This window comes from Aquarana catesbeiana, linkage group LG08 (genome assembly GCF_042186555.1).
Source record: "Aquarana catesbeiana isolate 2022-GZ linkage group LG08, ASM4218655v1, whole genome shotgun sequence".
NCBI classification, from domain to species: Eukaryota; Metazoa; Chordata; class Amphibia; order Anura; family Ranidae; genus Aquarana; species Aquarana catesbeiana.
The window spans coordinates 48940925-48967503 of NC_133331.1; the positions used below are offsets into that span (position 1 = coordinate 48940925).

The 26579-nt window shown below is 44.2% G+C and overlaps 1 protein-coding gene across 1 annotated transcript in view; it reads right to left on the reverse strand.

Annotated features, from left to right (window-relative positions):
- Nucleotides 1-26579, reverse strand: part of LOC141105740 (pancreatic lipase-related protein 2-like) — a 95966-nt gene that overhangs the window by 13954 nt on the left and 55433 nt on the right. The window contains exons 4-9 of the mRNA XM_073595821.1: nt 18567-18692; nt 18353-18487; nt 16740-16848; nt 8430-8549; nt 6963-7079; nt 6759-6877 (exon numbers count right to left, since the gene is read on the reverse strand). Coding sequence (XP_073451922.1) covers nt 6759-6877; nt 6963-7079; nt 8430-8549; nt 16740-16848; nt 18353-18487; nt 18567-18692 — 726 coding nt within the window. The remainder of the gene's footprint in view (nt 1-6758; nt 6878-6962; nt 7080-8429; nt 8550-16739; nt 16849-18352; nt 18488-18566; nt 18693-26579) is intronic.

Below are 26579 nucleotides of genomic sequence, written 5' to 3' on the forward strand. Positions count from 1 at the left end.
GTGTCATCAGTCACAAGCAGTTATGGCTGCCTTAGTAAATGAGCGTGGGATAGAGCCAGGGTTCTCCACAGTTGTTTTTATAACATACCACTTCTTGTTTTACCTGTTACCAAAGGTGTTACCAAAAGCTCAACATCCCTCCCAGAGATTACAAAAAGACATATCCAGATGCCCAAGTCAGGATCTTACGAGTATGCATTTTGTCTGTATGGACATGTTTTTTGGATGTCCAGTGGCAAATTCTACTGCAAAGGCCACAGTAAAAAGTGTTATCAGAAGTAGTTTGTAAGTACAGAGTGCCAGAAAGTACAGAGAGTAACAGAGGAAATCATTTTTTATAGGAGAGTCCTTAATAGAAGTTTTGAGGTTTTATTTTTACACCCCTTACTGTCTACAATGTAGCGGACAAAGTAGAGTAAGAAACTAGAAAACTTTTGCCTGAATGTTTTCTTATATTTTATGAAGCCCCTAAGGGGGATGTTGGACTCTCTCCCTATGGGATTGGGTTTGGGAGTGTGTTACTCACTTGCTTATATTTTGTCTCAGCAGCTGAAGTCCTTCATTCGGATCTCACAGAGAATGTTGCTGATCTTTTAAGGTTTTTTACAAACTCATTTATGTGTTTTCTCCCTAATTCCAGATCCTAAAAGTTTGGAAGGATCTAAAACTAAAGCCAGGTGACTTTTGGATTGTTAAGAGACATTTATATATAAGGAAATGTTTGGAGACTCAATACAGCATCTATTTCATGTACAGTTTTTGCAAAACTTGAAGAAAAAGTCACCTGGATCCACACCAGACACTGCAAAAATGACTTAATTAAAGAAATCTCTGTGTTTGATTTGTTTCCCTCTTGTGATCACAGTCTAGGGTACTTTTTGATTCAATTACTTTAATTGTAAGGGATATATATATTTGAAAAATAGTTTAGCCATGTTGAAGTCATATTTGTCTTTTGTACGTCTTCCATTTTATGTAGAATTGTCTGTGTTTACATATGCTGATAAGTCAGCATGTCCACAATTCAGCTAGAAGGCCATTCTGGCCACAGGAGTGTACAGCCAGTACTCTGTAAATATGTCTTATCAATCATTTGTTCTTCACAATGAAAAGTCATTTTGTAATGAAAGAGTTGCTCAGCTATTATTTTCTCCACAATGGAGTTTTTTTGCCTCTTTGGCCAGGACTACCTCCACCTAAGCATGTGGAGGTTCCAGGTTAAAGGTGATAGCAGGTATGGTTAGTGATCAAAATATTGATCAAAAGAGGGGAGACTGTAATGGAAATTTGTAAGTTCTGTATATAATTGTATTGTATTTTGTATGTATTGCACTCTGCCCTCACTGTGCACACGGCAATAATGTTTTCAGTAAATGTTTACATTCTTTCGAGTCCTGATTAGAATTAGCCTGCCTATGTAACGCCCCTTGTTACCATAAACCTACAATTGTAATATTAATGTGATATCTACGTAATCATGTGCATAAAAACCTTCAATTGCGTCATAATAAAGCAGAACAGTAATTTGGAAAGATGCGGAGTGTATCTTTTGTGTCTGTTCCCTACTGCAGTAGTTATTATTAATTTGGAACCACTAATCAATATGAGGATAGGAGTTGCCTATCATCAATTTAACGGAGTCACTGTTTAAGAGCACCCCATGCGGTTGAGCATATAAGATTCTTGCACAGTTGAAGATGTTTTTTGTGAAGAGGTGCACTGGTATTTCACAAATTGTGTATACTTCCACATGGAAGTTTTAACTTATTAAGCATAATAATACATAGCTTTGTACTTGAAGCGCTGCACATTTTGGGTTAATTGGCAGCATAGTGGCTTAGTGGTTAGCACTTCTACCTAGCAGCTCTAGGGTCTTTGGTTCGAATTCTAACCACAGCACTACCTGCCTTGAGTTTGCAAGTTCTCCCTGTGCCTGTGTTGGTTTGCTCCACACTCCAAAGACATGCTTGTAGGTTAATTGGCTCCTCTGTAAATTGGCCTTAGTATGTGAATATGAGTTATTGACCTTAGATTGTAAGCTCCTTCAGGGCAGGGACTGATGTGAATGTACAATATATATGTAAAGCGCTGCATAAATTGTTGGCTCTATATAGGTATCTGTAATAAGTAAATTGGTCTTTACCACTATTTTAAATTTATAAAACTCTAAAAATTTATGACCACGCTTCCCAGGAGGTTTTTTTTTATTAATTCCTGTCTAACAGAGAAAGCCTAACAGAACTCATTTTTGTGCCCAATTGAGATTTTCCTTAAATTCCTGTTACAGAGAACAAAAGCAAAAATATCCCTTAATGTATATTTTTGCCTCTAATGCCGCGTACACACGAGCAGACTGTCCGACAGAAAAAGTCTGACGGAAGCTTTTCATCGTATATACCGATCGTGTGTAGGCCTCATCGGACTTATCTTTTCGAAAAATCTGACGGACCTAGAAATAGAACATGTTCTAAATCTTTCCGACGGAACCAATACCTATCGGGAAAATTGATCGGCTGTATGCTGGTCCGACGGACCAAAAACGACGCATGCTCTGAAGCAACTACAAGACGGAAGCTATTGGCTACTGGCTATTGAACCTCCTTTTTCTAGTCCCGTCGTAAGTGCTGTACCGTTCTGGACGGTCGGACTTTGGTCGTACTTTGGGTTGACCGTGTGTAGGCAAGACCGCTTGAATGGAATTCCGTCGGAGTTACGTCGGAGAACTCTTTGAAGTTTATTACGACAGCTAAATCGGTCGCGTGTACGCGGCATAAGCCAAAAATGTGAGAACCCCCCAACAGTATATATATATTTGCTATGTATTCTTGAAGCATATCAATTTTTTTACCTTTTTCTAGTTGTTTTGAGGCAAGATTATACATAGGACTCTATAAGCAGCTTGTTGTGTTCAGAGTACAGGAGACAGATTGTATTAGAGTATTGTAATCAAAAATCCCAAACATTTATATTCACCTAGATGGCTGCAGCATCGATCCAATGGTGAAGCTGTCCCCCACCGGCCCCAAGACCAAGAACCGAGCGATCACCTGACCGCTTATGACTCGGTTCTCAGTTGCCAGTGAGCAGAGAGCTCTGCCACTCTAAAGTTCACTGGAGTGCCGGGCTGTGGAGGAGGTGGGAGCTGCTTGTATAGGTTAGAGATCTGGGCAGATCCCGTCATTATTGCTGGAATCCTTGCAGCGCCTGGACCGGCTCTTTGAGCTGTTGGCTGAATCTGGGTCACATGAGTGAAGAACTAAGTGCACTCCTGTGATCCATAGGAGAAGTATGGCCAAAAAAAGGTTGGTCATATTTCTCCTTTAATCCACCTATACATCTAAACTAATGTTTAAAAAGGGTTATTAAAACACAGCTCCCCAGCTTTCTCATTAGATGGAGCAGTGGTCTCCAAACTGCGGCCACTAAAACCAACAATGGTGCATAATTTCTCCCACTGACAGTGAAGAGGCACAATTTTTCCCAACGGCACCAACGATGGCACCCAATGACACCAATGATTGGGCAAAATTCCTATAACTGACACCAATGATGGGACACAATTCCTCCCACTGACACCAACGATGAGGCATAATTGCTCCAGCTGAAACAAACGATGGAGCATTATTTTTTCCCCACTGACGTTGGGACCTTTTCTACTCCCATTTATCACAGTCCGGCCCCCCTAAAGTCTAATGGACAGTAAACTGGCCCTTTGTGTAGAAAGTTTGGAGACCCCAGACATTGAGAAAATCTTCAGTTTTGGAGTTTCAGAAAGGGCAAGTAAAAAGGTGAAACAATTATAAGGATTGGCCTCCAATTGGATGGGACTTTACAGGAATACACCAATTCTGCTAGAAAAGTTACATCAATCTTTATTCAAATTAAAAGTAATAAAAAAATCTAATTCTTATTACCTTTGATATGAATAAAGATTGATGTAACCTTTTTAACATAATTGGTGTATCCCTGCCTTTAAAGTCCCAACCAATTGGAGGCCATTCCTTATAAATGTTTATGATTAAAGGGATGTTGGCAGATATCAGAGTAAACCCCTATGCTTTGAAGTAAAAGGTGAGCAGCATTTGTTTTTTAAAGGCAACCTATTGTCACAGCATACACTTTCATTATATAACATCAGCATAATAACAATACAGTTATATTTGCCAATCCAATATAACTTACTTGAAAAATCTCCTCTCATGTTGTGAGAGCTGCCCATCTATTGGTCGTCTCTTCCCACAACTTCCTGGATTCCCTGTATGTTTTGCAACATCTCCTGCATTTCTAAGGACTACATATCCTATGGTACCTTGCTGCCTGCAAGCAAGGATTCTTGTACCGCCTCCTGAAACTCCTCCTCTCAGCACCTCTGTAGTTCAGAAGGCAGGCTCTGTGAAATGTGTGACACAGCAGTGCCTACTCACAGGGTATAGTGACCACGTGTCACAGAATTCAAAGAAGTAAATGAGTGGGGATCTTCACAAAGTTAGTTTGCAAACTTCAAGATTGTTAAGTGAATGGAATTAGGCTAGAAATAATAATTGAAATGACTATAAGATTTTACATTTTTAACTATAGATAAGCTTTAAGTTATGGAATGTGAATATCCTTTAGAACAGTGAAGGAAAATGTGTCCTCCACAGAGGAATTCCCCTTACCTCCCATTCTTGTTAAAAAAAATAAGTTGTTGAATCTCATCTCAGTAAGGACAGTTTAACCCTTCCCCATTTTCAAAATCAAAATAGCTTTGGGTTTAAAAATGCTTGCCAGGTAAATTAAAAGGGAGCAATAGATGGGAAGAAAAAGATTGTTAGTTGGTGTACATAGCACTCCACTGAAACTGGCTACTGTAACCTTAAAGTGTTAAAATGTTACTAAACCCAGGACCCTGCATTCACTATATCTGGTCCCCAACAGTGCACAGAACATGGAAATGAAATTGTTTTTGTAAATATAAACTGCTAAATACCTTTTTTCATCAGCAGTAAATAGCAGTTGTGTGACTTCTATCAGTGTCTGGTTAAAGCTTGAAAGAGCAGTTTTAATTCTCCACCGACTGTTCATGAGGCTGCAGGACCCCTGACCCTCTGTCTGGACAGTGCTGATTGGCCCTGTGCTGATCACATGCACTCTCCCAAGAAAAATAAAAACTCTCTAGCAATACACACCAAACTGAGCATGTGCAGAGTGACTCCGAGGCTCTGTTCTAACAGGAGATGGATTGGGGACAGTGGGAGAAGGGGAGGATCAGAGAAGACAGGATCAAACAGCCTTTTTACACTATTCAGAGGATTAACCCCTTAGGGTCCACAGTGAGTATAACAAACATGCTTTACTGCATGTACAGACTGATTTTAGTGTTGTGGGTTTAGTCTCACTTGAAAGTGTTACTAAACCCACATCTAACAGGGGTCTAACAGTGAGTTGCACAAAACTACACTAACACCAGTACACATAGGTACACTTGTCACCCCCCGATGCCCCCACCAAGTGCAGTTTTCAGATTTTTCACTGATCACTGTACTGGTGTCATGAGCAGCCCATGTGACTATAGAATCATACATGTGGGCATATACACAGTGGTAAATGACAGTCCACTCCCTCCCTCCTCCTCCATGCTCACTAACCAGCTAAACACAATGGGGGCGGGACTGTAGACTAATGAAAGCTTCACCTCCCTCTTACTCTAATGCCCTGTACACACGAGAGGACAATCCGACCGTGTGTGGGCTTCATCGGACTTCCGACAAACCTTTTCGGTCGAAAATCCGACGGACTTTAGATTTAAAACATGTTTCAAATCTTCCCGCTGGAAATCCGCCGGACCCAGTTCCTATCGGGAAGCCCGTTCGTCTGTATGCTGGTCCGACAGACCAAATACGACGCAAGGGCAGCTACAGCACCTGCCCGCGAGAATGTTTCTCGGCGACAGGGTACTATACATCTCGCGCTCACTGCAATAGGAAAAACACATTTTCCTATTGCAGCGAGCGCGAGAAAGAGGCGACAATGTCCCTTAGGTCTGGTATGGATTTTAAGGGGAACCCCTTACGCCGAAAAAACACCCCAAAGCACCTTTTCCCCATGTTGATGAGGACAAGGGCCTCTTCCCAACAACCCTGGCCATTGGTTGTCGGGGTCTGCAGGTGGGGGGCTTATCCGAATCCAGGAGCCCCCTTTAATTAGGGGACCCCCAGATACCGGCCCTCCGCCCTATGTGAATGAGTATGGGGTACATCGTACTCCTACTCATTTACCTGGGGAAAAAGTGTCAATAAAAAAACACACTAGACAGGTTTTTAAAGTAATTTATTAGGCAGCTCCGGGGGTCTTCTTCCGACTTCGGGGGTCTCTTATTATTATCGTTTATTTATTTATATATTTGTATGTAAATTGAAAACCGTCTATTGATATGAATTATTTATTTTTACTCTGTATTAGATAGGCTGCTTTTTTATTTTTGTTTAACATGTGACCAGCAGTAGAGCACTAGAAGCTCCTCCTGTTTGTTTCCCTGCAGACAGGCTGGGAAAGATCTGGGTCATGAAACAGCTGTATATAGATTAGGAAAAGGGTACTTAGATGTTTTTTATTCAAATAATTTCAGTGCCATCATCCATATACAGAAATAGAAGGGACAACGTAAATTAAACAATGTGTGTTTAGTATAACTTTAACATATTTTTAAGGCCATGTTAAAGTTTGGCCTAACTATTGTTGCCATTTGCTTTGCATAGGGAACCTGCATCAAGACTAACCTCCAGAAAATCTTCATATGATGAAGAAGGGTAACCAATGAAATCATGAGGCCTCGAAATGCTCTCTGTAAAGAACATGAAACTCCTGTGGTGGTTACAGAAGATCGTCTCATAAACCCCTGGAAAAAGCAAGTTCTGTCATTGTAAAACATTGTTGAACTCTACAATAGTGCGCAATAAAATAGGGACTAAGAGGTTACTTGCCTTCAACTATGTTATCGATATTTTCAAGTAGAAAAGTTATTTTCTCACAGCCAGGATTATTTTTACCACCATTAACGTAATGGTCAACATTACCAACTGTCTGCTGTATGCCAAAGCCTAAGACAAATTCAAATTACAGATATTATCCGAGATTAACACCAATGCAGTTGCATAAATATTACAGTTATGTGCCTCAGACTGTAATGAAGGCAAGCCAGAGGATATTCAACGTAATCTTTTGGGTTAGCGGTGGCTTTTCATTATGGTTGGGCAGGGCCTTTAGCAAAATTAGCAAAATTCATCCCTAATTTTACAGTGAGCAACACTGCTTAGACAGATTTAGTTTGGAAGAACCCTTCGAGAAAACCCTTTCATTCTGACTTCATAGGCTTAGGTCCCAATTAACGTAACACCAAGGGATCAAATTCCCCACCACCCTTGCCCTTTTCCCATTAAAAAAAAACACTTACAACCATTAGGTTGGAAAGGGCAAGGCCGCAGCTTTATTAATTTCCAACACATAACATGTGAACATATTTAACCAGTGCCAGTCACAGTCGTACTGTGAACACTTAACCAAAAGAGGGAAGTGGGGTCTGTCCTTACCAAAAGTGCTGGACAGACAGCCTACTTCCAATTTTCCATCAAGGGCATAGCCCATTACAACAACTTTAACTGCTGGCAAGGTCAAGAAAACCGCAGCAAGCTGTGACATACCATAACATAGGAAAAAAGGGAGGCGGGAGGGTGGGCAGCCCCTCCAATGACTCTTCCGAAAGACCCAGAATTCCCTGGGGCACACGATTTCCTAAGCTCAGGCCCATCCCATCCCACATGTCCCAACCAATCGTTCCCCTTTTCATGTACCTAGCCATGCCCCCATCAGTCAAGGCTCTCTTTCCCTAGGGCAGGGCTCAAGAGGCCTTCATTTTTTCAAGACCCGTGATAACCCCATAGTGCAGAAATGGCAAACGGTCTACTAAGTTATAGTAACATGGGCAAAAATGGAAGCAAAAATGGTTGATGTTGACATTTTATTGCGTTTTGTTACAGTTTCCAACACCGTGTTCCCAGCTAATAGCTTTTTGCTTAAGAAAAATCTTGCAATAGTTAAAGCACTTCCCAAACAGCCTGGAACCAATAAAATTAGGACAAACCTTATCTACCTTAGTTTTGCCTTCCATATTGACTACAATAAATTTTGCCAAGAGACAAATCTGTAGCAGATTTATTTTCGGAAAGTCAATTAACTATAAGGAGGGGGTGGTGTACCATCACAGGACATCATCCTTACCCTGGAAAAAAAATGTCTGAGAGAGCTAAAGTTCTGCTTTCAAATTACAGAAGACTAGATAAAGCAAGAAATTATGCATATGTCTCACATCACTCCATCTTTTTCTTCTCTGAGCTGCCATGAAAACCAAACTCTGAAACAGGAATGTTCACCACTGAGAAGCCAAAACCTACCAAGATGAAATTCATCAGCTGGCCCATCTGTGTGAATGGCATCAACACAAATGGCATCTGTAGGGTCCAGTCTCACTTCAGGTGGGGTGTTTTCAAAGTAAGGACCAGCTGCATCCAAACCTGGATAATCAAGTGAAAATCGGAGACAGATGATTTAAAAACAAAATTCAATTTAAAGTGGTTGTAAACCTCAGACATGAAGCATTAGCAAAGTACATCCATCTATAGTGTGTAGTTGTCCCAATTGGGAGCACTAAGTGTCATTTCTGTCTGCTGCTTCATTCCTCTGCTATCAGCATGAGTCATTTCTGTCAAGTTTTCCTGACACCAAGAGAAAAAAAATTGACAGGGGAGGGAGCTCCAGCACACAGACTGTGACTAACCTCCTCAGCTCTGTTCCTGTGTGCTGTGTAAGGGGGTGTGTGCCTTCCCTCGAATCAGCTCTCAGCACTCTCCTTAATGAGCTTTGCAGAGTGTGAGTTCAGCTGTCTGCCCCCTTTTTTCTGAATGCTCAGACAAGCTGTATATTTTGGAACGGCTGTAGATAAGAAATTACTGCAGATAAACAGATAAAACGTATGTAGAACTATTTCATTTCTGTGCATCTCCTGAGGCCAGTCACTTCACTGGGTTTATGTAAGGGTATACAACCCACTTTAAGAGCCCCTTTACAGGATGCATATTTGTGCACCACCAGTCATTCTGTATTATACTTCCAACACGCAAGTCCCTCCAGCACACCACAAATGCAGATGGTAATTTTATGCCTTGAAACCATTCAAAGTAACAGGCTGCCTTAATGGACTGAAGAAAAATGCATAAATTAAAGTAAATGTTCTAGGTGTCTGCAAGCTCCTTGATATGATGGAATGACAAACCTTGTAAAAATGATATTGTGTGGATACAAGTTATGGCTACATACAGTAACAGTTTCTAACCATAAAAGCTTGAAGCAACTGCCTGAATTTGACCCATATCAACCTCTTGCAGTCTCTGTAAATCAGAGCTCAGACTGACAAGAAGAAGCAGTGTGATGTTCCAATCAGCTGTGCTGCAGTGCCCACAAGGGCATGCCAAGAGGTGGAGAGAGCACAATGACAGGTTTGCTTATTAGTTTGGGGGGTGTCAAGACAGGTCAGATCAATGGACAGGCTAAGTGCCTAGCACAGCTAGAGAATTGACCATGCTGTGCTCTCCTGCTTAGTGTGGTCCATTTTTAATAGTAAAGCAGAGGGACTGGCAGGAACACCAGGGATTTCGCACAAAGGAAGCAATACAAAGAGATCAGGATACTTTCTCATACAAGTATATGGTACAGCAGACACATATCAGGAATATGAAATGTTGGGTTTACATATTCTTTAACCACTTGCCGACCGCCGCACGCCGATGTACGTCGGCAGAATGGCACGTGTGCGCAAATGGGCGTACCCGTACGTCCCTCGCTACTCCACCCCCCCAAGCCTGTAGCGATCAGATTAGTTACAGAACCGATCAGTCTTCAGGTCCAGGCCAATGATTTCTGGCCTGGACCTGCTGATCGGTTCTGGCGAATGAAATGCCTCCCCTGCCTGTGTAAGTGTAAACACAGGCAGGGGAAGTGATGCCATCTCCCCTCGTGGAACACTTTTCTGTTCCAGAGAGAGGAGAGAGGGCGTCTAACAATGAGTTGCATAACACTACACTAACACCAGTACATGAACGTACACTTGTGACCCCCCGATCGCCCCCCCCCCCAGCTAACCCCTTCACTCCTTGTCACAGTGTCACCAAGCAGTTAGGGCAGCTAGTAGTAGCCCCAGGTAGCTTTAGGCTACCCCCCTAAGCCCCCCTGATAAAGGTTTAACCCTCTGATTGCCCCCCAGTTAACCCCTGTCACCAGTGATCACCGTATTAGTGTTGGGGTGACGCTGGTTAGTTCGTTTTTTATAGTGTCAGGGCACCCGCCATAAATTACCCAATAAAGGTTTACCCCCTGATCACCCCGCGGGTGATATCAGTTAGATTTCAGCATCAGTTAGGGTCTGCGTCTCCCCAGGCAGTGTCCGATTATTGGCAGTAGCGCTAACACCCACGCACGCACCATACACCTCCCTTAGTAGTATAGTGTCTGAACAGATCAATATATTTGATCTGATCAGATCTAGCATCCCCAGTAGTTTAGGGTTCCCAAAAATGCAGCGTTAGCGGGATCAGCCCAGCCCAGATACCTGCTAGCACCTGCGTTTAGCCCCTCCGCCCAGCCCAGCCCAGCCCACCCAAGCGCAGTATTAATTGATCACTGTCAATTACAAAACACATAACTTCAGCGTTCACAGAGTCAGGCCTGACCCCTGTGAACGCTAAGTTTTTTTGGTAGCGTTTGAAGCAGTCACTAACAATCTGCTCTTTTTGCCTGTGAGTTTGACTAGTTGTACCAATAAATTTAGAGGCCACAATTTCCAATCGAAGGTACAGTAGTGAAAAGGCCTACATGTTTCTGAGCATGACTGATGAGAGTGAAGAGGAAGTTACCCATCTGTCAGATTCAGGATCAGAATACAAACCAGTAGACAGCAGCGGCACCCTGACAGATAGCTCTGATAACGGAGTAGTGGTCCCTGCTAAGGTCAGGTGTACCTAACCCGTTCTTCTTCTGTTGTTGAGGTGCAAGAACCGCAGGGCTCTCGTATGGAGCAGAGAGCCAGTACTAGTGCCGCTCATCCTTCTGGGGAACTGGTGAGCACCAGTGGCCTAGTACACCCTGGTCATAGTCAAACCAGCACTGCAGTAACATGTGGTGACTTGGCGAGTCCCATAAGTGCAGTTCAAGCTGGTGCGGTGGCTAGCACAAGTAGTGTCCTGCAGCTACCAAGAAGACAAAGACAGGCTCTTCAAGCCCAAGGTGTCCTTCCCGCTGCATTTGCCAATCCTGATTAGGAGCCCACCACTTCTGCAGCAACCGTACTTCCCCCATTCACTGGACCAACCCGGAATTTAGGTGGAAACTGTTGATTTTACGTCACTTGATTTTTATTCGCTGTTTTTCAAGGAAGATCTCTATAGATCTATTGTGGACCAAAGCAATTTGTATGCTGGTCAATTCATTTCCGCTAATCCCCATTTGACCCTTGCCAGAGATTGGAAACCTATTATGGTTTCCAAATTTGAAATCTTCCTGGGCCTATCCCTCCTCATGGGCATAACTAAAAAGAGTGAGTTTCGGTCATATTGGTCCACTGACCCAATTCACCATATGCCCTTGTTTTCTGCATCCATGGCCAGGGCTAGATACGAGCAGATCTTGCGGTTCATGCATTTTAATGACAATGAACTCTGTCGTCCTCGGGCGACCCTAAATACAATCGGCTCCACAAAATTCGGCCCCTTGTAAACCACTTCAACTAACAGCTTGCAGCCTTGTTTACTCCCGATCAAGTTGTCTGCGTTTGAGTCCCTGATTAAGTTTTCTGGCCGCTTGTCTTTCAGTATCTTCCAGTATCTTCCCAGCAAGCGTATCAGATATGGGGTCAAGACGTATAAGCTCTGTGAAAGGGCTACAGGCTATACATATAGTTTTATGGTTTACGAGGGAAAAGATAGTCACGTGGAGCCGGAGAACTGCCCAAACTACATAGGAGTACTGGTAAGATTGTGTGGGACTTGGTGTCACCCTTATTCGGAAAGGGGTACCACTTGTACGTGGACAATTATTACACAAGATTGCCACTTTTTAGATCATGGAATTGGCACCTGTGGCACTGTGCGATCTGTTACACAATGGGTTTATGTGAAATCTCCATTAACAGCTGTATATAATATTGCAATTAGAAATATATTTCAGTTAGAAGGAAATACATTTAAAGTATTGAGTGTTGTGTTGGTGTTACGGTAATTAGTTCAACTTCAAAGGCCTTTTGTTTTCCCTGATAACATGTCACCTGGTGGTAAACAACAGCCTTCTTTGACTCATCCAATCAGGCTGTGCCCAATATACATTTACTAGGCACAGTGACCAATTAGGGAGAATTATATTAGCCACAGTACAGAAAGGAGGGGGGGATATAATGCTTTGTGACCAAGCTAAGTCTCTTTTTGGTGTGGGGACAGAGAGCAGTCACCAGGGGCCGACCTGTAGTTAACAGGTAATCTAACGCTATACTTGCATCTTATATTGTATTTGTAAATATCATGTAAGCCAGGGGACCTACACTGTACATTGTGTTGTAAATACAGTCTGGTGTGTAATTTGTATATATTATGTAACCCTATTAATAAATGTGTATTGCGGATGGAACTACCTATTTTGTGTAAGATCTCTTAGATCTAGATATGTATATGTCCATACTACTACAATGACTGAGGTGTATGCACATAATCACAAAAACTAAGCAACAGATCTAATCGCCGGGGCTTACCCAAGCGGCTTGAAGATTCCCGTCCTAGGCTGGGGGAGAGAGCCTGCTTGAGAACTAGTAACTTGCTCATAGTGAAGTGGAGGAATAATCGGAATGTTTTCGTTCTGTCCTCCCTTCACGCAGATACGACAGTCCAAATTCCAACGGCGACTGGTGTTGTGGAGAAACCCCTCTGTGTCCACGAATAGAACCTTAATATGGGAGGGGTGGACCTCAACAACCAGTTGTTGGTGCCGTTCCCTATTCCTTGTAAGGCCAGATGCTGGAACAAAAAAAGTGTCTGTATACTTATTCTAATTGGCTCTGCTAAATGCTTATGTGCTATACAGAGCGTCAGGACAAAGTAGATCCTTCCTTAAATTCCAGGAAGAGATCGTCACAGCCCTTCTGTTTCCAGAGGATACTGTGCCCCACCTTCCCAGCGCAAATGCAGTGAGCCGACTGCATGAGAGGCATTTTCCGTATGTCCACCCTGGTACCCCTACCCAACGATCACCCCAAAGAAAATTTTGTGTCTGTAGGAAACGCAGATATAGGCGTGACACCTACAATTATTGTCCCTCCTGTCCTGGCCAACCTGGTCTTTGCATTGGTGAATGTTTCAAACGCTACCATACACTAGTGTTAGCGTAGGGTACAGCACCGCACAGACTAGGATACACTTTAACAGGGTCTCCAAAAGATGCCATCGCATTTTGGGACCCAAATATATAAAATAAAAAAGCCAAAAATACTTGATGGTTTTATTCTCTCTATTCTGGTTCTATTCTCTCTATTCTTCATGTTTTATCATGTTTGTTTTCAGGTATGCAATTCTTTTATTCTTTACTGTTTACTGTGTTTTATTGTTAACCATTATTTTCTTTTCAGGTACGCCATTCAGCTGCAGCACTGATTTAACCAGAAGAGTGGACTGTGAAAAAATGGACAGTGGAGAGAGGCAGGTCCTTTAAGAGGGTTTACTGGGATCAGTAGCCGAGTTGAAGACAGTTAGCACCGGAACCGTTTTTACATCATAGGGGTTCGGGGCCCCTTCCCGCAAAAGGCAATTCACTGAGGCCTGGCTGAGTTAGTGTCAGGCCTAACCATGTGGTGCTAGCTGGTCTGGGAAGTGAAGTGAAGTGCTGGAGGAGTAACGGTCTGCAGCAAGCAAAGTGCTGGAGGAGTGAAGGGAAAGATGTCTTAAGCAGGAGTTGGAGAGAAGACTGGAGTGTATATACAGGAGTGTATATAGTAGTCCCAAGCAAGTTACACTGAATCTTTCTGGGCATCCCATAATTTCCCATCCCCATCCAAGTTCAATCCCCTCAAAAAAAACAAAAAAAAAATAAAGCTTATGGACTGTTCTATGTCTCTGAGTGCCTGAGAGATGGATGCCGGGCTGGGCAGGGTGACGGGTGAACCACAATATTCAGCAACCCCTACAGGGGGAATGGCTACACATTTTTCAATTTACAGAAAACACACACCTTACATTCCTTCATCTGCATCAACATGTCTCTATACAGATTTCAAGTGAAGGAAGCTGAGTGGGAATTGACAGGGCCACCCACTAAGCAAGTGTTGGCCGGTTCATCAGGACCTGGCTGAAATTCGCACAGTGTATGGCCAGTTTAAGTGTACACCTACCTGACCTTCAACTTACCAGATTCTCAAAATGGCCCACAATTTCCTTTAATTAAACTGTGGTAAGACTGAAATCATGCTTATTGGAACCCCCATCAATTATGTAAGGCCAGTCCAGACTCGACTACTGCAATACTCTACTCACTGGTGTATCTAAAAACACTATTAATCGACTTCAATATTTACTATATTCTGCAGCCAGAATCCTGACTAGGTCTGGTGCAAGTGATCTTATTACCTCTATCCTGGAGTCCTTCACTGGCTATCTCTCAGGTTTAAGGCTCTTCATGGCTTGGCATCCCATTATCTGTCTGAACTGTTATCAACTTAACCCCCCCCCCCCCCCCAAGGAGAGAGCAGATCATTCTCTAATGATGGAAAACAACGTGATGAACGCTGAAAGCGAGGCTTGGACTAATTCTCTGAATAAGGTAATAATAAGCTTCCCTTCTGGAGTGGATGGAAAGATGTAATATTAATCATGTACAGGGTAATGGTCGGAGGAAATATGGTGGCCCATCTGCAGACTGAGCTGGAGAAGCTTCTTCACTTGGCACAGAAATATTTATCATCAACAATATCCCTCAAGAAATCTATGAAGATAAATGAATTCCACTTTTAAAGACTGCTGGAACATTGTATGAGTTTTGTCTTTTCTAGTGGACAGATTTCACAAGTTAAAGCCGCACACCTGAGGACAGCATGTGTAATGTACTTTCTGTATTCAAGGCTGTAGACACCAGACTGTCTGGGTGGCTAGCTGTTGATTAGATAACTGTTAGGCCTCATGTACACTGCTGCTGGTAAACGGATGTTTAGGAGCAGTTGGGAGTTTTTTTCAACCGCCCCTGAACTCTCCTCTATGTTATCTTATCTGTCCATGTACACAGGGTTGTTTACAGTTGCTTCTAGGCAGTTGAGTTTAGAGGCATTTTTTGGAACGCAAAAAAATGCGTTCAGAAGCTGAGTTTACATGCATTTCAAGTGCCAAACGCTTCTAAACGTGGCTAAACTCGTGTTTACCTGTGTTTCGTTCACAGCCATTTTTCATTTTTGGCTGTTTCGAAAAAAAAAAATATATATTTTATATATTTTTTAAAAACGCTTCTAAACGAGGCAAAATGCAGCTAAACGCGGCATGTAAATGCAGCAAAATGGACGTTTTAAACATCGGTTACTATCTGTCAAGTTAAATCATTCAGGAGAGGTTGTAAAAACATTCCATGTACATGAAGCCTTAAGTAGATCACCGTTAGCTGTTGTCTGTTCCTTAGATGTGCTAATGAGACAACTGTTTACAGTTTGCATTGTTTAGGGTAATGTGATCAAGTCTTACCTGATTTTGTGTGGTATATATCTTGTGTGAATTTACAATAAAGTAAAAAATTGGGGTGAAAACACGCTGACAAAATAAGTACAATTGAATGAAAATACAAAATATAAAGAGTGATGATCAAACAGCTTGCAAAAAACAATCAGATACACTTCACAAAAATATAAATACAAAATTATGCAGTGCTAAAAGTCCATGACTAGTGAACAAAATGATAATAAAATGTGCAAGCGAAGTCCAAAGAATAAAAATTAAAATCCAAAAAAAGGGGTAACAATGAGTTCATATATTGATGCAAAAAAGAAGAAGAATAGTGCGTGATTCAGCAATCACCAATGTGCTCCAACACCCAGTGTAAGATGGACTCTTACCAGAAAAGGAGGACTCTATCACGGAGTCAAAAACGCTCAGCTAGAAGAGTCCATCTTACACTGGGTGGTGAAGAACGTTGGTGATTGCTGGATCACATACTATTCTTCTTTTTTGCACCAATATATGAACTCATATTCGTTGTTACCCCTTTTTCGGATTTTTTTTTTTATTTTGTGGACTTCACTTGCACATTTTATTATTATCATTATTTTGTTTAATAGTCATGAACTTTAAGCGCTGCATTATTTTGTATTTACAATAAAGTCAGTTCCAGTTTGCACCTAAGCTAGTGTCCTCTAGTTATTTGGTGCAATGCTCAGCTATAATACCTGGTTCCTGGTTCCAGAGGGGGGTGCCAAGCGGTCCATCACAGTCATTTCTATTGTCATTCAAATCAAATCTAAAAACTTTTTTTCCTAAGACGAGCTTTCCTGTAATTGTCACTTTCTTCCTTTATTTTACCCTGTGCATTTCTTATTGTCTTCTTTGTAAAGCGCTTTGAGAAGCTATCTTTAAAGGCACTATATAAAATAACGTTGATTATTATTATTATCAAGAGCATCAGAACTCCACTGTACCTACCAGAAGCTCTTCTAATACCTCTCTTTCTTCTTCCAGCTTCGCCAACAACGTGTGCCCCCAGACTGTGCCCAATCAAGTAGACCTTTAGCATGTCGTAGCCATATGTTTCCTAAGAGAGATAAACTATTTTATCTGCCAAACTTTGAAATTTGTGTTTTAAACAACACTCCACCCCTACCCCATTTTTCCTAGCTTACCATTAAGAAATATTGTAAGGTTTATAGAATGCAGTAGATAAGGCAGAATAAAATAATGAGCCTCGGCCAGACCCGGAACTGGCCATAGGGCACTTGCCCTGTGGGCCGGGGCCACCAAGCTGCAAGTTCCTGTGGGGCCCAAGGCAGCTCGGCTGCTCTTTGAGCCCCCACTGCTCACTTGGCCTCTCCGCGGCCATCAGTTCAGCCAAAGGCGCTAGGGGGGACGGAAACATGAAGGGGGGGGGTTAGAGGCGACACCTTTGGCCTTTTCGCTGCAGCACGCCTGCCAGTATAGTTCAGCCACTGGCGCTGGGGGGTGTGACCATGAAGGGAAGAGGAGCTAGCGGAAACACCTGCCGCAAACACCACGGAGCCGGATCGGAGAGAACGTGAGTGCGACCCCCTTGTGACCTAGATAGGAGGAGTGGTGGGGGTGGCTGCATATACCCTGTTTCCCCGAAAATAAGACCTAGCGTGATTGTCGGTGATGGCTGCAATATAAGCCCTACCCCCCAAATAAGTCCTAGTTAAAGTCCTTGTAGGTCTTATTTTCAGGGTAGGGCTTATTTTTGGGGAAACAGGGTAGGGCTTATTTGGGGGGTAGGGCTTATATTGCAGCCATCAGCGACGATCACGCTAGGTCTTATTTTCAGGGAAACAGGGTAGTTACATACATAGTTACATAGTAGGTGAGGTTGAACAAAAGACACAAGTCCAACCTATTTAGCAGAATCACTCCCTCCATTTTCTCCTGCAGCCTCTGAAAGCCTGCAAGAGGGAGAAGAGGAGAAGCAGGCATTGAGAGGCTGCAGGAGGAAAATGGAGAGAATCATTCTTCTATATGCAGCCACCACCACTGCTCCTGCTATCCTGCTTCTTTCTGCCCCCCTCAGTGCTCTCCTCCCTTCGTGCTCTCCACCCCCTCCGTGCTCTCCGCCCCCGTGCTCTCTGACATCCCCCATGCTCTCTGCCTCCCCCCCAATGCTGTCCAGACCCCCCGTGTGCTCTCCAGCCCCCCCGTTATCTCCGGTCCCCCTGTGTTCTTTTCCCCCCATGTTCTCTGCCTCTCCCCTGTGCTCTCTGCCCCCCCCCAGTGCTCTCCATTCCCCTGTGGTCTCTGCCCCACCCTGTGTTCTCCAGCTTCCCCCCAGTGCTCTCTGCCCCCCCCTGTGCTTTCTGCCCCACCAGTGTTCTGCGGCTTCCTCCCTGTGCTCTCTGGCCCCCATGCTCTTTCCCCGCCCTCCGCCCCTCTGCCGGGTTCCCCCCTCCCCTCTCCCGGGGATCCATCAGGATGGCGATCGGGAAGGAGCCGGTTAACATGTCATGGGCTGCTCAGTCCAAAATGCCCAGGACTATTATTTGTCCCAGTCCGGGTCTGGCCCCAGCTCAAGTTTGACTTGCTGGCATGGTACATACCTGTAGAAAGCTCAAGAAACTGTCAATTTCAGCCCCAACCACACGGACGTTATTGGAGCTTTGTGTGTAGAGGGCAAATGATCCTCCTCTCCAGTCTACACAGAAACAGTTCACATCTGACACCTTTAGGAAAGCCTACAACAGAGGAAATCATGTAAGACAGGTCAAATAATGGGACAGTTGGCCAGGACCCCTTTCCTTTAGCCACACTGACCTGACACATCTCCACCAGCCATGGCTTGTCCCCCCACTCGAAGGCGCCATGAACAATGAATATGGAGTTCTTGTCGGGTTCAAAGTTGGTGCCGGCAACTGAGGAGACACTGAGAGCGCTGATTACCTGGAAGAGATATGCTCATCAGCTACAATATAGTACTCTGCTACTAGGTGTAGTGCCATCCTCTAGTTAGGCAGCTGGTTAAATTTGTTATTGGCTTCATTGTAGTGAATCAAGCAGTGATTGATTGTTTTTGTCTGAGTGTTTGATTCCTCCCACTTGCGTCTGAAAGAATTTTCCAGAATATAGGGGAGGGAGATTCAATTGAATAGTGTGAAAATTTGGCATTCTCCTGCCAATCCCTGAAAAGAGGCATCTTGTTGTGGACTGTTAATTGTGCAAATGGCAAAAGGCAACTAAGTGCCAGAAATTGCTATATGGACTGGGACTGCAACTATAGGGTCCTAGATATACTGGCCATTCCTGTTACCTCCAGGAGAAGCTGCTATTATAAGAATAGTGAGAGGTTTGTCCTCCCATTACTTGCTTTTATCTATTTAGAGTATCCTGTTACTCTAAACCCCCTCTCCAGTCCAAGTTCTTCAGCAATAAATACTGAAAGACATCCCCTAGCCTGAACCTGAATTGTCAGTGTACGTGGGACGGTGTTTGTGTGATTGACAGCCTCTGTACTACACTGGGAGACCTTGGTATATTCTCCTTTGGGGGTAAGCGCTACATAGCACTCACCCCTGAAAGGGCCTGCTGTTTTGCCCCAGGTTCTTTTCCCAAACTAGTGTAGTGTAGTGGCAACCAGGCACACAGCAACAGTCACTCTTTCTGGCTCAATGAATAGTCTAGGAGTTTGTATTTTTTTGATACATTGCTGAACAAACTTGGATGCGATTCAGGGAGCTGTGGGATACTCCAGCAGCACTGTACAATGATGGTCGACAACCCATAGATCGCAATCTACCAGTAGATCGTGGCCAGGTGACTGGTAGATCACGGTCTGGACTTGCTGACCCGCCACCCCAGAACATCAAAGAGTGCAATACAGAGGGACTACTTGTAAAGGTGGAGCTGTAGTAGGGAGCAAGAGTCACATAAGCCAATGCCTCCTCTGTAGTGCCGGCTCCTGTTCCATGCAGGGTGTGATACCAACTGCACTCCATCCCTTATCCCGGCTAGCGGTCTCAAGAGTGATGCCTGCAGCAGATAGGAAGAGATCTTCAGGTCAGTGTGAAGCAATACACTGATCATAATGCATACCTCTCAACATTTTGAGATGGGAATGAGGTACACCTCCTAGCACATGTATGTAGGCACATAGGACATGCCCCCTGTCACACCCCCTTAACTGAGAATTAACCAAAAAAAAGGTTAACTAAATCCACAAGGACTTTTTAGTACCACTACTATTTTTAAAATGTACAAATGCAGCAATTTAAAATTTGAATGAAAGGTTTAGCACTGGGAAACACTTTTTGAAAGATAAAATGTACATTTTATATACAAATCAGACCAAAATTAGGGATAAATCAGGAGGAAAGAGGGACAGAGGAACATTGCTCCAAATCAGGGACAGTCCCTCAAAATCAGGGACAGTTGGGAACTATAATAATAGCATAGGGCTGCTTTCAAACTGATGTCCTGCGTTTTACCCACACTGCGGGGGGCAGTGCAGTGTACCTGCAGCTTTTCTGTAGGTTTGCTGCGATTAGCCATAAACTTCTATTATATCCTGTGGGATTGGTGCACTTTCTAAATGCATGAGTTTTGGTGCGCTTTTAGAAAGTGCTCCTCACTTGCAGGATATAATAGAAGTCTAAGGCAAAGCGTAGCTAACCCAGGAAAGTCGTAGGTAAACCGCAGCAAATCAGTGTGAAAGCAGCCATTATAGGGGGTTTTAGAACAGTAAGGATTGGTGGTAGAACCCCATAGTTAAAGTGGTTGTAAAAGCAGAAGTTTTTTTTTTTTATCTTAAAGCATTTTATCCATAAGATAAAAAACCTTCCGTATGCAGCAGCCCTCACAGCCCCCCCCCCCCAATACTTACCTGAGCCCCATCTCATTCCAGCGATGTTGCACAAGAGTCTCGGCTGGCCAGGATCTCTCCCTCATGAAACAGCAGAGGGGCATTATTGGCTCCCGTTGCTGTCAATGAAATGGAGTGAGCCAATGAGGAGAGGGGAGGGGGCAGGGCCGAGCTGTGGTTCCATGTCTGAATGAACACACAGAGCAGCGGCTTGGGTACCCCCATAGCAAGCTGCTTGCTGTGGGGGCACTCGGTAGGAGGGAGGGGCCAGAAGCGCCGGCGAGGGACCTGAGAAGAGGAGGATCTGGGCTTCTTTGTACAAAACCACTACACAGAGCAGGTAAGTATAACATGTTTGTTATTTTTAAACAAGAAAAAAAAAAGCCTTTAAAGGCCCCTTTCACACAAATGCGGACCGTTCAGGTCCACCCGTCGATTTTTTCAGACGGCCCTGAACGGACACTCCATGTACCTCTATGGAGCGACGGATGTCAGCGATGACATGTCTGCTGACATTCGATCCACTCCACTCTGCTACATCCAGATGACTGGAAATGGCTATTTTCCCATCAGGAGGTCTGTTTTCATCCGATCTCCCATAGAGGAAAGCGGAGATCTGACAGGTCCGTCTCTCCACAGTTATACAATTGGATAATACGGCGCACTCTGGATATAACAGTGTCTTTAAAACAGGTATGAGTTGGGAAATGAGGGAATAAATCAATTCTTTTTATGGGGGGTTAGTCCATGTGAGGATAAAAAATATTAATAATGTAGCGTTGGTAGATTTTCCAATCTACCGCTTATATGAAAATTTAGTGGGTCATCTGGGCTGTACATAGTTCAGATTTAATTTACTGTTAGATTAGCCTCTGTTCCAGTTTGGCTGTGTTGCGCGCAGTTCCACATTCTGCCTGTGGGTGTCGTTGTCACCATGGGTCAGTGTTGGAAAGCAGCAAGCTGAAGTATATGAGTACTCTTCTGTCCCGTAGACAACTCGGCGGAGGTGGTCCTCCGGTTTGCATTCTGGGAGAGAGTATTTATGGGACAGATGCCATGTTTCTGGGAGCTTTACCTCGTGGCCCTCCTGGCCTAAAGGTATGTGTTAGTGAGTTCTACCTCGCTGGAGGGTTGCGTTGCGGCAGCCGTGTGGGTAGGCCCAGAAGCCTGTCTGGGACCTGCTATCGCTGGGATGGTCCTGTGCTGTCTGTCCTGCGGGAAGAAGCCGGACAATTGAGAAGATCCAGGGGAGGACCCATCTTGGAAGGGACCATGCAAGGCTGGTCTTAAGAAGGGCCTGGTGACTCGATTGGAGGACGCATCTTAATCTAATCTACCGCACAAGTACTGCCGAGTCGGCTTAAAGATTCTGGTACTGTGTTTGCTGTTCATCGAAAACTACTACAACCTGTGGCAGAGGATCGTACAGTTTTGTTTCACTCAAGTCTGTGGCAGAGACTTTTTGTTCGTGCTACGTTCTGACTGCTAGGTTAGTGAGAGAGACCTATCCGGGTGGGCAAAGATTTAATTCTGAATGGAGGATATATTCACCCTTGAGATTTCAATTCCTTAGTGCTACCCCAAGAAAAGGTATTTGAACTTCCCTGCAACTCTTCTTCTACCTCTTTCCTGCTACTTCTTCCAGTTATCTCCCATTAAAGCATTGGAAAAGTACTCAAGTGACTGGTGCCTACATTGTCTGATAATAAGCTTAACGTGGACTCTAAGTTCGGTGTTGGTGAAATTACAGGTAAAAAGGTGACGGTAACAGCCCGCTTTAAATCAGCAGCTCCACCGTGAATTAGTGCTACAATAATAACGAGTAACTGTCCAAGGAGGGCTGCCAGTTCAGTAGTTTAGAAGGCAAAAAAACTCTGGAATGCAGAAAGGACAAGAGAACAGCGCCCTCTAAGTGCAGTATGCAATATATTTAATGTAGATAAAGAAATCTAAAATACACTCACAAAGGTGTAGTATAAACAGGCATATAAGCATAGTGTCATCCGCTCCCACTGCCGGGTGAAGGGGAAGGTCCAGTATTATTTGTTACTGACATGTGTCCGCGATCCTGACGTTCCTCCTGCCACACTGTTGGTGCACAGTGCTTCCGGATGGTGAGGACTGCGATCGGCGCCGAGCAGGGACCAACATCACTTCCGGGTCGGGTCAGCGGGAGGTACTTTGCATTTAGGACATGTGTGCCCCTTCCTCAGGCTTCAATGGCGGCCATATTTAGGGAATTATATACCTACACAGTTCTGCTCACATGATAAATTACCATGGCAACATCAAAACAAAACAAAAACCATAGAAGCAGGCAGGATACGATATAGCAGCTATAGTATGATTGTTTTTGTACCATGTAATATAGTTATATGGCCTGGCTTATCTATACTACCTGTTAGAATAAAAATATGTAATATATAGAGATAATCGTGAGCACTGTTCTCCACAGTGAGCACGGACCTGTCATCCGCTGGCCCAGCGGGGCTCAGCGGATCGATCCCTGCTGAGCAAGCGGAGTCCGTGAAAACGGATCCGCATGTGTGAAAGGGGACTAATAGTTTAAGACATGTTTTTACCACCCCTGTTCCAACCGCACCCCCTTTAGCTGCAGTAGCCAGGGGTGTACACATGTCGCAGCCGCAGCAGGAGTTATACGCACTGTCATGGTGGGGGGGTGTAGCACTTGTCAAACATGACCCATTCAAGTGAATGAGGCCACTCTGCAAGTGCCCTGCAACCTTGTGCAGTACAGCAAACAAGGGGTTAAAATAGGCCACATTGTGTTGCTTTCTTATCACCTGATTTAACCCCTTGGACCCCACAGAAGCATGCAGTTGCGGAGCATTTGCAGAGTGGCCCCTTTTACTTGAATGAGTCACGTTTGGCAGGTGGTAGCACCCATCAAAAGCAACAGGGTGTTTAATTCCTGCTGCGGCATGTGTACACCTATGGCTGCTGCCTCAGCAGCTAAAGGGTTAGCATACCTCCCAACTTTTTGAGATGGGAATGAGGGACACCTATCAGCAAAAGTATGCAGGCATAGGACACACCCCTTACCACGCCCCCTTAAAGGAGAATTGTACAAAAAAACAGGATTGGTTAAACACACAAGTGCTTTTTTACCACTACTATTCCTTTATATTGGCTTTTGAAATTTACAAATGCAGCAATTTAGAAATCAGATGAAAGGTTTAGCACTGGGGAACACTTTTTGATAGATAAAAAGTGCATTTTATATACATCTATATAGATCAGACCAAGATGAGGGACAAATGAGGAAGAATGAGGGACAGAGGGACATTGCTCCAAATCAGGGACAGTCCCTCAAAATCGGGGACAGTTGGGAGCTATGGGTTAGGGATTAGGCCTCATGTACACTGCTGCTGCAAAACAGACGTTTAAGAGAAGCCCGGAGTGGGACGCAGGCTAAAGGGAGGGCTGACATGACGAGGTAGCTGAGGAAACCAGCAAGGATAGGAGTTAAAATAAGGGGAGTATACGAGCCAGAGAAAAGGGGTGGCTAAGCTAGTGTCCCGGGGGGGGGGGGGGGTAGGAGGAGCCAAGTTCCTGGGCTCAGTCTCTTGCCACCAGAGGAAGAAGAAGCTCCCACCTTCCCGCCCCTTGTTTTTGATTATTTATTTGTTGAATATGTATGTGTTGGCGGTTGGGGATCTTTGGAGGCATTAGGAATTAAGAATAACGCGGCTGAAGTGGGGAACCATTTCGGTATGGTATCCTTGGTTGATGCCAGTTAACCAAGGTTTAACTGGCATCGGGAGATGGGTATTAGCGTGTAAGGTTGAGTGGTGTCGTCAGAGTCGGAGCGTCCGCGACTGATGGCCTGTTGATACGGTGAAAATGTGGTTAGTGCCTCCAAGGATCCCTAACACTGGTTTAAAATGTATCTGAAGGAATATTGTGTTTTTCCTAATAAAAGGTTATGGTTAAAATGTTTAATAAAATGGCCGTGGCGGTCAATTTACTCCAAAACAGGTGTGGTCTGGTTACTTTATATGTTAAGTTGTGGGGCGGTCTTTAATAGGTAAGGACAGGTTTGTATAGGCTATACCATTGTCAGGAGCAGTTGGGCATTTTTTTCAACTGCTCCTGAACTCTCCTCTATGTCATCTTATCAGTACATGTACACAGGGTCGTTTATAGTCATTTCTAGGCAGTTGAGTTTAGAGGCCTTTTTTGGAAAGCAAAAAAATGAGTTCAGACGCTGAGTTTAGAGGCATTTCAAGCACCAAACGCTTCTAAACGCGGTAACTTGCATTTAGCCATGTTTCGTTTTACAGGTGTTTTTCATTTTTGGCTATTTTGAAGAAAAGAAAACCCCTTCTAAAACGCGAACGCAGCAAAACGCCACTAAACGCGGCAAAATGGACGTTATTAACGTGGGTTACTATCTGTCAAGTTAAATCGTTCAGGAGAGGTTGTAAAAATGTCCCGTGTACATTAAGCCTTAAGGGTAGCTGAGGCACCATAAGAAGAGTCCCATTTCAAACAAGCTCTGGCACTGGTGCATAAGTAGAGTTGCCACCTCATCCCTTTAAAAACAGGTTCTGTGGCTGATTAAGGTGTTAAGTAAACTCCCTTGGTGCCTTATCTGCATTAAATTAGCCTCAGAACCTGTGTAATCCATGTGTGTTCGGGTTTAAAGGGATGAGGTGGCAACCCTACCTGCACAAGGGATAGCAGCAACAAACAGTCACTAGGATTCTACACACAGGTCTGTACTAACAATGTCCCTGAATATCCAGAAATATTTAGATTTTAAATTTGCATCTGGCAGGTGGAGCCCCAGGCTTCATATGCATACCTCCCAACATTGTGAGATGGGAATGAGGGACACCTACTAGCAAACATATGTAGGCATAGGACACGCCTCCTGCCACACCCCCTTAAAGGAGAATTACCCCCCCAAAAAAAAGGTTAATGAAATCTACAAGGGCTTTTTTTTACCACTACTATTCCTTCATATTGGCTTTTAAAATGTACAAATGCAGCAATTTATAATTTGAATGAAAAGTTTAGCGCCGGGAAACACTTTTTGAAAGATAAAAAGTGCATTTTATATACAACTATATAGATCAGACCACAATGAGGGACAAATGAGGAGGAAAGAAGGACAGAGGGACATTGCTCCAAATCAGGGACAGTCCCTCCAAATCAGGGACAGTTGGGAGCTATGCATATGGTAATGGGTTATCCCGAGCTCCTGGGCTTGAAATATCCTTTTACAGGGCTAAAAAAGCTGAACTGACAGTCAGCATGGATTTCTTTGTTTCAATTTAGAAAAAAAGAAACTTTTCTAGTGCCATTAACCATAATGCCCCACGCAGGGCCATTGCAAGAATTTTTGTCTACAGTACATAGGCAAAAGTACATTATGGCGCCCATCCTCTAGCCACACTACCCTGGTACTGCTAGCCCACCTCCACCCCCACCTCATGCCACCCCACACTGGAACTGCTGTACCACCCTGTCCTCCAACCACGCCATGCTGGCACTGCTAACCCACAGCCCTGCTCCATGGCACCTCACGCTGGTATTGCTGTACCCCTCACCCCATCCTACCCCCCTGTCCTCCAGCCACCCCATGTTGGTACTGTTATCATTGCTCTCCAGGCTGCTAGATAAGTCCCAGAGGAGGTGCACTTGTTATCACTCCGCCTGGGACAGGAGCAGGTGCAACAGGGGAAGCATCGGCTTTTGTGGCTCCTGCACCATCCGCAGCTGTCTGCTTCCTCCACTGATGGCACCAGCTCTATGCACTCTGATGCTCTGGGATGGTGGGTCAGAAACCCATTGATCGTGGTCTGGGCTTGCCGACCCACCATCCCAGAGCATGGACATGCGTTTTTTTGGTTTGAGGTCACGGGCCACATCAGAGGGTTCCCCGGGCCACAGGCTGAGCACCCCTGCCTTAGGCTTTCAGAAAGCCAGTTGTTCAGCAAAGGGGC